The sequence below is a fragment of the Leguminivora glycinivorella genome, chromosome 22, assembly GCF_023078275.1.
Source record: "Leguminivora glycinivorella isolate SPB_JAAS2020 chromosome 22, LegGlyc_1.1, whole genome shotgun sequence".
NCBI classification, from domain to species: domain Eukaryota; kingdom Metazoa; phylum Arthropoda; class Insecta; order Lepidoptera; family Tortricidae; genus Leguminivora; species Leguminivora glycinivorella.
The window spans coordinates 6,476,821-6,493,282 of NC_062992.1; the positions used below are offsets into that span (position 1 = coordinate 6,476,821).

Genomic DNA, 16,462 nt, shown 5'->3' on the forward strand with positions numbered 1-16,462 from the left:
TGAGTGGTGAGGCATTGTCAATGTGAGGCATTACTTCAAAACGTAAACCTTACGGGCTAAAATAGTTACAATAAAAATGCCCGTATAGCTTTTGCAAGAAAATTGTGTTCATTGATTTTGAAAGTTCAAGTGGCGATGGTGGTCAATTCCCACCGGCATGCCTAATGAGAATAATCCATTGAAACCTAAGTTAGTTCAACTTCGGCTTGACATTTTACTGCTGTGCCGGAAAGTTTCTAAAATTGCGAATTTTCGCTTTTGTATAGACTTTTGTGTTTTGTATGTGTTTTCATAGACTCGAATCGAGACTAAATTACCAATTGTTTCCTAAACAATTTTTTAAAGTTCAGTAAAATTTTCTACATTTTTAGAAACTTTCCACAAGTTACACATCTCACCTAGCTAAGATGCCAAACGTTTACGAACGAGACACTAATGTCTTTGTTTTATGGATGAATAATAGAGAGTTTACCACTTATTGTATGTTGCAAACTATTAGCATCTTGGCACCTAGTATTTCACCGCTTCGCCACTGTGATGTTACCAGTTCAGCAGTCGAGGAAGTTAGCCGCCATGAGCAGTTCCAGAGCGATTTCAGGAGCGATAGGGAACTCGGGGATCTCGGTAGAGGAGTTGGTGTAGCGCACCTTGTATGTAAAGTACATGCAGACTTTCTGGAGCACGTGGGATCTGTGGGGAGAAGGTACATTTTAGAATATTCATAAAACATGTCCCCACTGTTACAACCTCCCCATTCACAAAGTAGTCGCTATGAGAAGTACCAGCCGCGAGACCCGAGGTCACAGCATAAAACTGATTCGCTCTCCTACTACTACTAAAGCTGCATATCATTCCCTATCCAATCGTGTTGTAGCGGCTTGGAACAGTTTACCGGATAGTGTTGTTACTGCTCCTCAGTGAATGTGTTTTAAAAACAGACTAGACAAGTGGCTTTTAAATAATAAGATAGTGACATAACTTTGCTAACTATAATCATGAGATACTGTGTGACATAGGCTCATCAGCTGAATAGTTGCTCGTCTATAATTGAATAATAATATGTTATTATTGCACTTGTGTTTTGTCCATTCAATAAATATTTATCGAGCCTGTTTTAAAAAGAGTTCACTGTGGGTGAATTAATTACGGTTTCGGGCAAACTGTTCCACACTCTCACTACGCGGTTAGACAAGAAGTGACGCCTCTGTGTCCATGTCCTGTCAACTTCAGGGAATGTCCTCTGTGAATGTGTATGGTCTAGTTATCGGTTTACACATGTGTGGTTTTAACTGTGTCAATAGGCGAGACGACTAAAAAAAAACTAATTAGTCCGTCAGTTAGATTATCAAAGAATTTTAGACACGTATTTTTTCTTTTTTCTCGTAAACGAAAAATGACGACGGTACAGTGCGTTGAATTTTCGCGTGACGTCACGCTTAGGTACAATTTTTACTTAGAAGTGACGTCACAAGTCCCTACTCCGGAACTTTGATGCTCTATATCTTTGTATTTTTTCATTAATTAGAAAAAGCGAAAAATATATGTTTAGTATTTTGGACAATCTAACTGACGGACTAAACAGAATGCTATTTTTTTTATGTAGTCGTTATACCTATTGTTAGATATTAGTCTCTCGAGAGTGTTTAACTGTTTATCTACTACATTAAGGGATTAAGCCTATGAGTTAAAAACCGGCCAAGAGCGTGTCGGGCCACGCTCAGTGTAGGGTTCCGTAGTTTTCCGTATTTTTCTCAAAAACTACTCAACCTATCAAGTTCAAAACAATTTTCCTAGAAAGTCTTTATAAAGTTCTACTTTTGTGATTTTTTCATATTTTTTAAACATATGGTTCAAACGTTAGAGGGGGGGACGCACTTTTTTTCCTTTAGGAGCGATTATTTCCGAAAATATTAATATTATCAAAAAATGATCTTAGTAAACCCTTATTCATTTTTAAATACCTATCCAACAATATATCACACGTTGGGGTTTTAATGAAAAAAAATATCAGCCCCCACTTTACATGTAGGGCTACCCTAATAAAACATTTTTTTTTTCATTTTTTATTTTTGCACTTTGTTGGCGTGATTGATATACATATTGGTACCAAATTTCAGCTTTCTAGTGCTAACGGTAACTGAGATTATCCGCGGATGGACGGACGGACGGACGGACAGACAAGGCGAAACTATAAGGGTTCCTAGTTCACTACGGAACCCTAAAAACTAAAATAAAACTTACGGAATCTCCCTGAAGTTCACTTCATTGGCCTCATTCTCCGCAAACTGTCCTGGGCCGCTGAGCATAGCCTTGATCGTGCCGGATGTCAGTGCATGCTCCCTCTTCACGATGAACTCATGGCCGTCTGAGGAGACCAGCTTAACGTACATGGCATCCGGACCCTCACATCCTCCGTAAACCTTCTCCCCCTCGGAAGCAGCAGCGGATGCTGCCGAGCCTATGGAAAATTTATTGTGCTTACAAAAAGTCTTCATTAATTTGATTAAGGATTCATTCAATTCTACTGCTACTGCAACCTACTTTAGGGCACACTTTTATTTATACTTTAAAGATATTTATTAATTTTTGTATATTACATATCCTTATTCTCTTATAATTGAAAATTCCAATTTGTAATTATAAGTCTGATCATTTTTAATAGTAGATATAAAATTAAATGGAGAAGCTTTGAAAAGTGACATTCTGGCAAATAATCAGACTGGACATGATTTTAAATTATCTAGTTTTGTGTTAACTGTACTTATCAGTGGCGGCTGGTGAAAATACTTTACTAGTAAATTGAAATAGATATCATACACGAAAGAAAAAACGGCAAGGCCGGGCGGCGGGCGTATGGTCTAGTGGTAAAGACGTTAGCCGCGTAAGCTGAAGACCCGGGTTTGATTCCCGGCTCGGCCACCAGTGGGCCTTGCCGTTTTTTTTCTTTCGTGTATGATATCTATTTCAATTTATAATTTATATATAAGGTCCTAATTTATTAGTTGCAGATATTTTAACACATGATACTTTACATTAAAATAATTAACTTTAAATATAAATTAAGAAATCTTTTCATGTAACTTTTTTGATTTCATTTTCCTAACAAAAAAATTAATTATAATTTCGTCTAAAAAAAATCATCATGTGCATTATCACATGTCACAATAACACTGTCTGTCATGTCAACAATTGTTTGTTGTAAATGTCGTAAAGGTTCGGCGGGAAAACTGCACATGTCATTGAAGTGGTCAGTTACAGTTAAGTGGTACGTAAAAGAGGTACTAGAATCTGTTCAATGAGTTTTCATTTAATAATCACATAAACAGGGTGTTTTTACGTAGCAAATTTGTTTTTCCGTTTTCTCCAAAAAAACATCGTAAAAGCTATAATGTTTCACGGTTTAATATACTCCAGAGACCGAGTACTATCAGCTGTAAAAATATCTGCATCTAATAAATTAGGACCTTATATAGTAGTGTGACTACTTGAAAAAAGAACAAATCAAAAAATATTCAATAAAATAATTTGATTTGTTCCCTAGTTGTACTAGTAATCAATTTTAAGCAAGCCATTGGGTATTGGCTTGTATGGACCAGCCGCTGCTGGTACTTAATATAAAAAAGTAGATATAATATAAAAGTAGAGATTAACATTTTGTACTTTGCTACTTCACAAAGCAATTATGTCATGCAAACAATTATCAAGAACCTTATTGCATCTTTTTATGATAAGTTTAATCCGTCTTATCAATGAAACAATCATTATTAAAAGTAATATTAGGTATTTACAGTTCCTGATAGCAATCAACTATTAAAAAATAAAAATTGTTTATTTCAGACCAATTAAAAATCCATATAACTTGTTAGTATAGACTTAATATCTATGTTGTTAGTTACTTAATAACTTAAGGGTAGTTCTACAACCAGGGCCGGATTAAGGGTAGAGCGAGTGGAGCGGCCGCTCTAGGCGCCGAATGGTAAGGGGGGCGCCAAAATCGTCATTACGTGGGCGCACACATAGCCTAAATTGGTGAGAGGACCCGGGATCGAATTTTATTTAGTTGTTTAAAGTCTAGATTTGTGATTCTGATTATCTGAAAAGTTGCACCACAATGCCAAAATGTACAACATTCATAAGGTGAGAGCTGTTGCTAGGGCGTCGTGAAAGATGAATCTAATAGCTCTTGACGAACCACATTGTTGCGAGGCCGAGCGACAAAGACAAAGTTACGTCGCTATCCAAATGACATGACCGACAATCCAAAGCGGAGTCCCTCTTAAAGCCAGAGGCGCAAAAAGTCTCAGAGACGCGCAATTTTGTATGAATCAAAGGAGCGTAAGCGTGATGATGAACGAACTTTTAATCACTAGGAAACCGACACATGGCAAACCACCGATGCCCATTATGGCATCCCGACGCTGACGACCGAGTTACTGTGGCCTAATTAACTCTAACGCCGTGGCTTGCGTGGGCGACGGTCGCGCGATGATCGTGCGACGGCGATGCGACGCATACGAAATCAAACCTTATCGACATGGAAGTATGAGACGCGACGGCGACGGTCGCGCGACCGTCGCCCACGCAAGCCACGGCGTTAGTGTTATAAAATTAAACTGATGACGAGATAAAAGGCCTAGAAGTCGGGAACGTAAGCACACTGAAGTCTAAATTCCCCAAAATATGCCAAAGGTCGAACAACGTGAGAGCATAATTAACCTATTTAATTCCAAGCTCTGCAGTTTTGCAGTTGAAGTCGAACATCTCGAATTTCCAATGTCTGTCCAAGTTGGCCTTTGCCGCGATTTGCTTTTGTCTCCCATGTCTTGCATTGGCCCTGAAATGAAGCTCAATTCCGACTGTTATCAGTTTCGCAGGAAAGCTTTAGCCTCGCATAGGTACGTGTACCTATGAAAGACAGGGGCTGATGTAGACCCCCCATCAATTATAGGAAAAAATTTCGCGCTCGCTTCGCTCGCGTTAATATAGCTATTTTAATTAATTAAATGTTTGTGAGGTGTCAGACGGACAAAGCAAATCTATAACAATGGCGTTTTGGGTTTGGACCCCAAAAAGGTTTAAACAAGGGGGCGCCAAAACTGTATCTCGCTCTACCCTGATCAAGTGCGCGGGCCGGCGCTGTCTACAACTATACTTTAAAATTAAATTAACTAAACCAACTAAACATGTATGCAACATGCCCTACTTATCCCTCCCAATCACCACATCAACTCAGTATTTAGTAAGTGGGCAGTCGAGTCACTCTACTGTTCAATCGCTGATTAAAATAAAATAATGATTTAATTATATATTACCTATGTTTCATTTCATGTTATTTTCACGATTACACGAATAAAGGTTTAAGAGTACAGTAATATTATACCTTTCGTCCTTCTTGTCTATATTATGATGTGTACATAAAAAATACCTGGAGCAATGCTCGCTGAACGCTCCTCGATGCCAGTAGCGGAGGCGGCGGGAGATCCAGCGGCTACACTGTGTTCCGACATGACTCTGTAAGGGAAGCAAAATATGTATTGTACGTATCCACTACATCTTCATGCAGTAACGAAGGTTGTCCGATTTACATAAACTTTTAAACTACATTCCGTATGACATGGCCTTCATACTATCTGTACACAGGCTTTCTAGCTAGGCATAGTAGAACTAGAGACTGTACAAATTTAGAGTTCAGAACAGGAGTCGTAACACCAATGAAATATTTACAGCCATGACTAGTGCTAGTAGTGCTTCAGTAGTATATAATAAATCATGTACCTACTCAATGAGACTTACCTTTCGGTGTAAGCTTACACGCTTAAAATAAATCAATACTGTAAATGTAGATTAACTGTTTGATTATTTTGATATAATTAAAATACTAGATAGAAATGATCAGGTTACTTTCAACTATTTGACAGTTTTCAGTTTTAGGGCATAGACAATAGCATAGTATCATTTAGTTTTTTTTAAGGGTAAGTACTAACTATTAATGACATTAAATGAACAGCCAAGATCTGCCAAGTCAAGCCATTTTAATGTTTTTTATTTGCGCAATGATTGTTACGCATTTTTATAATTGCCTTCAAGCATATGAAACACTAAATGGCGTCCCTCTAACCAGGGCCGGATTAAGGGTAGAGCGAGTGGAGCGGCCGCTCTAGGCGCCGAATGGTAAGGGGGGCGCCAAAATCGTCATTACGTGGGCGCACACATAGCCTAAATTGGTGAGAGGACCCGGGATCGAATTTTATTTAGTTGTTTAAAGTCTAGATTTGTGATTCTGATTATCTGAAAAGTTGCACCACAATGCCAAAATGTACAACATTCATAAGGTGAGAGCTGTTGCTAGGGCGTCGTGAAAGATGAATCTAATAGCTCTTGACGAACCACATTGTTGCGAGGCCGAGCGACAAAGACAAAGTTACGTCGCTATCCAAATGACATGACCGACAATCCAAAGCGGAGTCCCTCTTAAAGCCAGAGGCGCAAAAAGTCTCAGAGACGCGCAATTTTGTATGAATCAAAGGAGCGTAAGCGTGATGATGAACGAACTTTTAATCACTAGGAAACCGACACATGGCAAACCACCGATGCCCATTATGGCATCCCGACGCTGACGACCGAGTTACTGTGGCCTAATTAACTCTAACGCCGTGGCTTGCGTGGGCGACGGTCGCGCGATGATCGTGCGACGGCGATGCGACGCATACGAAATCAAACCTTATCGACATGGAAGTATGAGACGCGACGGCGACGGTCGCGCGACCGTCGCCCACGCAAGCCACGGCGTTAGTGTTATAAAATTAAACTGATGACGAGATAAAAGGCCTAGAAGTCGGGAACGTAAGCACACTGAAGTCTAAATTCCCCAAAATATGCCAAAGGTCGAACAACGTGAGAGCATAATTAACCTATTTAATTCCAAGCTCTGCAGTTTTGCAGTTGAAGTCGAACATCTCGAATTTCCAATGTCTGTCCAAGTTGGCCTTTGCCGCGATTTGCTTTTGTCTCCCATGTCTTGCATTGGCCCTGAAATGAAGCTCAATTCCGACTGTTATCAGTTTCGCAGGAAAGCTTTAGCCTCGCATAGGTACGTGTACCTATGAAAGACAGGGGCTGATGTAGACCCCCCATCAATTATAGGAAAAAATTTCGCGCTCGCTTCGCTCGCGTTAATATAGCTATTTTAATTAATTAAATGTTTGTGAGGTGTCAGACGGACAAAGCAAATCTATAACAATGGCGTTTTGGGTTTGGACCCCAAAAAGGTTTAAACAAGGGGGCGCCAAAACTGTATCTCGCTCTACCCTGATCAAGTGCGCGGGCCGGCGCTGCCTCTAACATTTTCACATTTAATTAATCAAACAAATGAATTTAAACAATATTGCAACGATTGCAACAACATAACAAATCTGAACATGAAACGATATTACTTTAAACAATCTTTGCAATATATATATTCTCGATACGTGTAAATATTGGCCAAAATGTGATGGTTTGCTTATATAATTATCATTAACAAAATCAATTGTACCAAAGTCATCATCAACAACTTTTGTTCATCATTATGACCACATCACTAGATGAACCATAAATCCCGCGGACTTTTTTTGACATGGCTCTATGGCTTCATTATTTTGACATTTCGATGTCAAGCGCTACGTATTTCTTTGGAAAAGTCCTTTTTTCAATCGTTTTTCACAATTCCTCCCTTTTCTTCTTACGAATAAGAGCGTAGGGAGATAAGCTCGACAAACGGCCTAAAGAAATTCGCACACGGGACCGGGAAAGACGTCCACAGCCATGTGACACGAATACGAAAAACTGCTTCCATACCGTCAATGTGACAGAGATGTTTTCTGCCATCGCGACGAACGAACGCCACCGCGGACCCGAGACGGCCACGACTCGAGCTACCCGGACGGCGATATAGGGCAAGCGCGTCAAAAATGTGCGCGAGATGGCCAGTCCGCCTCCGAACCCTAGAGCTGGCGGGGACGACGGCGGCGGGCGGGGCGGCGAGGTCGGCGACGAGTCCCCGCCCGCCTCGCCGAAGACGCTCGTAGCGCCGCCGCCGCCGCCGCCGTCGCTCGCCGCGCACGGCTCCAAGCTGCACTACGTGGCGCTCGCCGCGCCCGGGCCCAGCGGCATCAAGCAGTGCTTCCGCACCGTGAAGGCCGCGCGCCGCGTGCCCACGCTGCCGCGCCGGCGCGACGAGCCCGAGCCGCCGTCCGGCGAGCGCCGCGCGCGCCGCGACCGCTCCAAGCGCCACGTCTGCGGCACGTGCGACAAGCGCTTCTCCAGCCCCGGCAAGCTCAGCCAGCACCTCCTCTCCCACACCGGCGAGCTCCCCTTCTCCTGCGACCTCTGCGACAAGCGATTCAACTCCAAATTCAAACTCGTCCGACACAATCTCATCCACAGCGAGGCCCGAGCTTTCGCGTGCAACGTCTGCGGCAAGACGTTCAATAGAAAAGATCATCTCACTAACCATGTCCGAGTTCACAATCCTGTCAAAAAGCTATACACCTGTGAGAGGCCGGACTGTAGGAAATCATACACTTCCCTGCTTAGTTATAGAAAGCATGCGGCGCTGCATTCGGCCGAGGAGGGCAATTTGCAGTGTAAGATCTGTGATGTAGTATTTACTACCACTCAAGATATAGTTTATCATCTAAAAGTCCATACGGGAAGTCGGACAGTCAAAAATGAGACTGATAAAAAATTTACTTGCACCTATTGCGATCGACGGTTCTTTACGGCGAAAGACGTGCGACGCCACCAAGTCGTGCACACTGGCCGGAGAGACTTCTTGTGCCCGCACTGTCCCCAAAAATTTGGACGAAAAGACCATCTAGTGAGACACGTTAAAAACGCTCATCCTGAAAAATCATGGAGATCCGCAGCCGTCGGCACCTCAAAGGACCCTACACCAGAAGATTCCTCATTTGATGACATTGTAATACCCGAACCGGCATCTTTTACTGAGTATGCAATAGAGAGTCCTGATTACTCTTGGAAATCACCCTCACCGAAAGACCCAACCCCCGAGGGCCCTACTAGGGTGCCCTCATCTGATATAATTGTGGAGATTCCACCTGATTTCGATATAAAGATGGAGCCGGTGGAAATAAAGATAGAGAGGCCCACGTCACCGAGCTGCGAGCTTCTGCCGATGGACTTCCCGGTGGTGTTTATGGTGCCGCCGACGTTCCAGGCGGCGCCGGACTTGCCGTACCTGACGGAGCCGCTGCCCGAGCTGCTGCCGAGCAGCTTGATGCTGGACGATCCCGGGGAAGGGCCGTCCGGGCTGGGGTCGGGGATGCTGAGTATTCTGCCGGAGGAGGAGCCTCGGGAAGAGCCGGGCCAGCAGCGGCAGCGGCTGCCGGCGTTCACGCAGGCGTTCCAGACCTCGCAGAGCCCGAAGCCGCCGCCGCCGCCCCCTCCGCCCCACTAGCATTTATGCTACCTCATTAGGTAAGTGGTCTAGCTATAGAGTATGGAAATGTTAACGGACTCCGCGTGAGACAGGTATGGGACCGGTTATTGCCAAATTGTATATTTGTACGTGTCGGGTATACCAAAATGTTTCCGAATTCTACATGAATATGTGTCTAGTCGTGTATGTACTTTCGGAATTGTATATTGTTTATTTATAGCGTACATGTGGCGTTATGGAGTATTATGGGACCAACTCAGAGCTAGGGTGCAGTAGAGTAGTACTCGAGGGCCTTTGATCAGTTGGCCGAGTTGATACTGAGCTAATTTTGGTGAAACGAGTTGTTGAATCTCTAGGAGCATTCAGGGTCATACTATACACAATTAACAAAAACTTGCAATACAAGCACCACTAACGCAAAATGTTTAAGTTACATTGTTCAATATAACTAGTTAGTTATATTAGTTAGTTAGTTACCTATTGATGTTGCGTCCAGACCCTTTAGCACAACTTGCCTTGTCGCGCGCGACTTCAAGTATGGACTCGCGCGCGACAATGCTAGAGGGGCTGATCAGGCGAACGCATCACGAATGTATGCAAAATGCTCGCGAACCGCAGTGCGTGTATTTCGCAGCGCTGTTTTGCAAACAACAACAAAGCTATGCAATTCGCGCAAAAATGATGCGTGATACGAATTTGCCAGGTTTAGACGCACCTTATGGTTGTTAATCGATTTGTTTGTCACCACAGAATATATAATAGTACAAATACAGAAGGCTCACTCCTTTGAGGTTCACAAAATGCCGCCATTCTAAATTCTTACCTACATTAACAAACGGACCGCACGCGAGCAGCCAACATTGAATTCTATTGCGCCGCGCGAAGGTCGTCACCAGTGAATGGGCCGCGAACTCGCGGCCGCTGGCATGTACTTGTAGCGCGGCGATAGAATTGCGGAGTGCGCCGCCCCTGTTGTCACCTATCACCTCTCTTTAAAGTGTCGCGAATGCAATACTTTGTGTGACATGCAATGTTCAAGGTCGCACTGCAAAAAACGAAAATCTACTTTTCACTTATCCTTTTTGCTCGTATGTGCAATCTGCGGGGTTAGCACATGATCGCACGTCTTCCTCCTAATTTTATTGTATTAATGACATAAGGACGGGTGGTCTTGGTTACTCTCGCGCCAATCATGTGCTAACCCTGCTGATGTGATAAGAGGGTGATAACGAAATTTCGATTCTCGAGCTTTGCGGTATGCCTTCTGTCTTAACTTGTGAGTCAGCGTTGTTTTAAATATCTCTGTAGGTACGAAATAAATAATTTCTTAATTAGTATTTCAACTTGAAGTGGACGTATTCTCTATATAGCCTTTTCTTCTGAACATGGTCTGGTGTTTATGGTTGTTTGTTTAGATGAAGTCGCGTAGTTCAGTGTGCCTGTTGGCAATGGCGTCCTCCAGCTCTTTCCAGTATTTCCTCTGCCTGGCCAGTCTAGTCCAGAAAGGCCCTACAGTGGTTATGATTTCGTCCTCCCATCGTTTGAGTGGTGGGCGTTGAGCTCTTGATCCATCTCTGGGGTGCCGGAATTTTTCGGCCTTACGTCTTACAGTGTGGCCGGCCCACCTCCATTTTTGCATGTCTTGTGTGTGAGGATGGCTCTAACTTTGGTTCTTTCCCTTATGTCGATGTTACGGGCATTTATCCTTTAGTTTTACACCCAACATACTCCTCTCCATAGGAGTGGACGTATTAGGTACTACTGATTGTACTTAGATGTAGACCTAGGGGTTCAACAACTCGAATAAAGGCGGCATGCTATACAATATGTTTTAGAGGTGCGTGCCGTCTTTAGAGAAAATTATATCGAAGCTAGTATCTATTTATAATTGATTTGCTGGAGTGGCATTACATCAGATCTGTTAAGGTAAAAAAAATAGTCTTTCTTAAGTATAGTGTTCAGAAAACGGTTAAAATGCATTTGTAATCAGTTCCACTTGAAAGCACGAGACACTGGATGCAATAAAAAAAAAAATCATAAATACCTCAGAAGCGGTCGCTTCCTTAGAATTAAGACTTATTTTAATTGGTTCTGAAATTCAAAGAGTTTTCGAGCGATATAAATTCATTGAAATAATGAACATTAAATATAACAGTTTTATAACAAAACCATTTTGTAACCACCAAGTGCCGAAGATCATTAAATGTATAAGTACCTAGTGAATTAGTTACTTTGCTTTCTTTCGCTCGAAGCTTGTTATTATACTAGCTTTATTCGCATAAAAAAATTTCGCGCCACTTTGTTCGAAAAAGGTTCTACAGATCAATTTTGCGAAAAATGAGGGCGGGTAGGAACAAATGATCCAATGTACGGCAAATCGCATGCTTTTTTCGGTGAAGTCTTGAGACGCTGTAAGGATGTAAAGCTAGTAGGTAACCGAATAGATGTTCCCCGCATATAAACTTTGGATAGGAATGCCACCTTTGGCAAGCAAATATTACAGCATAACATTCTCATACAACAAATGTGCCAAAAAATATAGAATCAAGAATGTTCTGGGATGGTTGATCGTGTTCTTTATTTTTTAGATGTGATGCTGTGATATCCCTGTCATATTAAATTACAATGACAATAAGTATGAATGAACTCCCGAAAAATGCGATCGGGGATTATTTTGCTAAAATTCTTTCAATAATTCTATTTCAAAATTGCCGTTGAAAATTGTCTTGGCATATGTTTTAGGATTATAAGCCAAATTACATAATATACGATGACTCGAGCGTGGATGATGGTAGGGAAATTACAACTTAGATTTCGAGAAAGGTACGTCCATGCTAAGGTAACAAATGATCAGTTGAATGTTCACAAAAACGTCTAGTTGGTCCTTCGTTTGCTCGGTATGGACGCCGCTAAATGGTATTTAGTTATCTACTGGATCATTTATATAGTTTCATTTTTGATTGCAGATGATGGACAGATTGTATTTTATTATTTTATCTAACGAATCGAGCAATTTCGATCGGTGTATTTTTGGTGACGTCCAAGAAGTTAAAAGGATGTTTTCCACTAATATTTCGTAACGCGATTTTAACTTATAGTTTTAAAACAGTCAAAATTTTTACACGCCAATGTTTGACCCCATTAGTCTTATTTAAAATAAGTAATTGCATTATACAGTATAGAATTTCTATTGCCTAATGTCCCTGTTCTCATTGCCCTTCTGAATATCGTGTGGCAAAAGATAATTTTCAAATAAAATTGCTATCAAACTATTAATCCAGAAATCCTATGCGATTGACGTCATCAAACATTACAGCGATCGTATTACCTGACCGAACACATTTTTCTAAACTTTTAAGTATATGATATGTGGCTTTCTATAAGGGAAGGGTTCTTTTGGTTTGTGCAATGAAGATATCTCCATCTGAAATTTTAATATCAAGGTCTTTATTGAAGAAGCATAAGGCCCATTCTGTGCAGGCAATTGTAAGACTTCGCTCGTACGTCTATTGTCTGCCAGATTTTTATATCCATGCATTTTGTTTTAGATTTGTAAAATTCTCGAAAAGTACTTTGTAATAAATAGGCAAAGATAGTTTTGTAAAGCCTTATCTTGTTTATTAACCATTTAATTATGATCCATGTATATAACGTATGTCTAGGAACGAAAAATGGCGAGATCCAAGTTGTACACGCTTCGTAAATATAGATATATGTAAATAATTCAATCTTTCTAGGTTAATAGGACTGTAAAAAATTTGGTCAGGGCGTCCGTACCGTTTTGCGCTGACAAGTCACCGCGTGATTTTGATATTTCTTTCAGTTTTTTCAATTCTAACGTCCTAAAAATTGGATGATTAAGAAACTCTTAAAAATGCGGTAGTCCCTCTGATATTTGAATGTTCCGCGTATGTAGGTAACAATATTGACAAACGACTTTGCAATAAGCTGACAATAGACATAATGTTGAAATTCTGACTGTTCTTTTTGAACTGTCTGTCTAGATAAGGATTAATGTGTTAAGTAAACCTTATGATTGTACGTACTTGACGATTACAAGCAGTTTTGGACTGTTAAATGTGCATTTGAACAATTTTTACTAGCATTTCGGATACGTCTAACAAGACAAGATTTTAATCATTTTTGCAAAGTAACAGAGATTTTAACATGAATCGGACGCCCTGTTAATCTACCTCAAAGCAAACTTATAATTACGTCTAGATTTAAATTGACTACGTTAGGTTAGTGAGAGTTAGGTTTTCTATTTCAGAAGCGCTATAGCGTACAGGTCTTCGCTATTAATTGTAATGTAAGTGTGTGCTGCAATCAGAAATCTTTATTGATATATCCTTTAATATGTATGATATACTTCGCTTTATTGTTATTGTTAATTTGGAATTTTTACTATTGAAATGGCCTGTTTTTTACAATAGTTCATCATTTTGTCGTTATACATTTTACGGGTGCATTAAACGTCGGTATTGAATAACTACCTACTAAAATAAGCAACAATCTTTTTTCACAATTTTATATCTGTTTTCATCCATACTCATAGAGTTCCATTTCAATGGTTTAAATTCCGATATTCAATTTATCAATATCCTTGGCAATAAAAAAGTCCAGGTTCGAATCATCTTCATTAAAATATCGCGGACTAAAAACACAAAAATATCTAAAAAATAAACATATAAGTTAGGCCCTAAAATTGCGCATTTAGTTACATTTTGGAAGTAAAAATGCATACATCCCTAGATAAATATCAGAAAAGATTTCCCTCAAAATGTCCTACGAGTACAATGTTTCATAATAGTTGTTTAGAGAATATGTTGCATTGTATTTGATAAGCTGGGAAGCTACCGAACGATCTTTGAAATTCACGGGGTGTGGCCGTGGCAAATCCAGTGTTGCTGCACCCTTAAAAAATACTGACGCGCGGCACTTAAGTTGCTATTATAAAAAAAAGTAGCCGATCAAGGTGCTAATGTTTCGATTTGCTCTGATCGAGCGGTGGCTACCCAGTGAGATGTTTTGGTAATTCCTGCGAGGGTGGACCGCGCACACATTATTATTTTATGTCATGTGTTCACGTGTGCCGCGGTCTGCCTTGGCCCTAGTCATGTTCAATAGCAGCACATAATTATTCTCAAATAGGCAGTTACACCGAGTGATATTTACCAATTTTGCAAGGGGTTTTCAAATTGGTCTTAGTAGATATTATTGAAGTTAATTTGCAAGAAACTATTGCCTAGGTATACCCAAAAAGAGGGTAATTACGGGACGCTATTTTTTAACACTTTTGATACATCTAAATAGCCGACATCTGGCATGATGAAGTTTGAAACTTAGTTCGAGTTAGCCGCCATACGCGTCATGTCAAAGTGGACCTTTTGTGGAATGTTGTAATTGTAAAATGTCAAAAACAAGTAATTTCCAAAAAAGACCAATTAGAAAACTGCCTGTTTAAGTTGGGTGTGTAGTTTACGATAACGATCAATAAAAGGTGCAAGCCAGAGTACAAATGTAACAAATAGCATATAACTCGCATATTAATAAATTATGTTTTCCTTGTATTTTATTAGTATTGATACAGAAATATACAACGATATATGCAATATATTTTTGTAATGTTTTAGATTTAATATATACAATAATCGTTAACATATCAAAGATACAACTTTAACAGTTTGTTACGTCTTGAATATTTAATATTGACAGTTCAGTTGTAATTATTTATAGACATTTGACAGCCGAGCGGGGCACATAGTGCCACTGCCATTTTTATTGGAGAAATTTGTTTATATGCATAATTATTGTTAACTGTTTCCCAGTTTTTTGTAGTTTTTATGTTTAATCTGGCGACGAGTTTGACTCGTCGCATTTTTATTTTTGTAATTACAAAAGTTGTGTAATACCAAATAATTATACATTTACTACGTTTACATTTTGTAAAGTTCGAATATTGGTAACTTATATTTCGTCTATTTGTAACTTAACTTCAACGAAAACCATTCTTTGTGGTGTAACATAGGGGCCTTATTCGAAAGTGTATTTGGAAAAAAATTACATTGAAATAATATTTTTAGAAATCTATAATATTTTAATAGAAGGAATCTATTTTTGTTACGCTTTTATGAGTAATTACGTCATTTTATATCGAATTAAAGATCCAAATATGGAATACAAATAACATGTTACACGTTGGAAATTGATTTGTACATTCGGATCTTGTTATATAATCCTTAGGAATAGAAGAATTTTTCGTACAGCAAAACCTATGAATAGACATAAAATATGTTTATTTTTGTAAAAAAAAAAAGTTTCTGAAAATGGCTCGAGTCTTACCCCCCTAGACTTGAGAGATAGACAGAAGGGGCATCAAACAAATTGAAAGAACTAAATTTCTATAATTATTATAAGTGTCTGAAAAAACAGTCTAGTTAATATGCGTATGTAGCAAATCGCCTATGTAAAGAGAACCCGCCTATCGGGTTACCGGAGCTGAATGTGATAACCAACAGAAAAATCATCTAAATATTAGTGTAAAGTATCAATCAGTAATTCCAACGTTACTTTTCAACCCAAGGTGACTACTATAGCAATGAAACTTTTTAAAAGTTAATCTTAAGGCATTCTTAAGGCCCGTCTGTACGATCAGTTTCTAACAAACAGTTGTATAGTGTGGGTAGTTACTAACACGAACCCAAGGTGCCCGGCGAACAATAATAATTATAAACGTTGTACCTGGTTTATAATAACATGTAATATGGTCTTGTAATAAATATTTTGAACATCATGTATGTTTTAATTATTTAACCCAATTCGTTTTCAGAAATTAAAGTGTACCCTTCTACGCTTGGGATCCTGTTATAGAACCCTTCACTTCGTTCAGGGTTCGATATATGCCTGTGAATTTGTGGCTTTACTTGAGAGAAGGGTTCTTATCTTCATTCACATGTGCCTTTGATGAATTTGCATATAATTTTGTTCGCTTGTGAATTTGTGAGACCCACCTTAAAACTTTTG

The 16,462-nt window shown here is 39.9% G+C and overlaps 2 protein-coding genes across 2 annotated transcripts; one reads left to right on the top strand and one right to left on the bottom strand.

The window, feature by feature from the left end:
• Positions 1–462: 462 nt before the first annotated feature.
• Positions 463–5,948, bottom strand: LOC125237882 (elongin-C). The gene is made up of 4 exons (XM_048145115.1): positions 5,794–5,948; positions 5,426–5,511; positions 2,242–2,458; positions 463–690 (listed from the first exon to the last, which is right to left on the bottom strand). Exons 2-4 carry the CDS (start codon positions 5,505–5,507, stop codon positions 549–551), a joined length of 441 nt encoding a protein of 146 aa, XP_048001072.1. The 5' UTR covers positions 5,508–5,511; positions 5,794–5,948; the 3' UTR covers positions 463–548.
• Positions 5,949–7,650: 1,702 nt separating this feature from the next.
• Positions 7,651–16,232, top strand: LOC125237795 (zinc finger protein 628-like). Its single transcript, XM_048144981.1, has one exon. The coding sequence runs from the start codon at positions 7,961–7,963 to the stop codon at positions 9,455–9,457; it is 1,497 nt and encodes a 498-aa protein (XP_048000938.1). The 5' UTR covers positions 7,651–7,960; the 3' UTR covers positions 9,458–16,232.
• The last annotated feature ends 230 nt before the right edge of the window (positions 16,233–16,462 follow it).

What these genes read in the sequence shown, in the direction of transcription:
- LOC125237882 (XM_048145115.1), bottom strand. Translation starts at nt 5,507, where the DNA reads ATGTCGGAACACAGTGTAGCCGCTGGATCTCCCGCCGCCTCCGCTACT. An exon ending in TTCAGCGAGCATTGCTCCAG is followed by an intron (nt 2,459 to 5,425) that starts GTATTTTTTATG and finishes AATTTTCCATAG; the next exon opens with GCTCGGCAGCATCCGCTGCT. An exon ending in GTGAACTTCAGGGAGATTCC is followed by an intron (nt 691 to 2,241) that starts GTAAGTTTTATT and finishes TTCTCCCCACAG; the next exon opens with ATCCCACGTGCTCCAGAAAG.
- LOC125237795 (XM_048144981.1), top strand. Translation starts at nt 7,961, where the DNA reads ATGGCCAGTCCGCCTCCGAACCCTAGAGCTGGCGGGGACGACGGCGGC.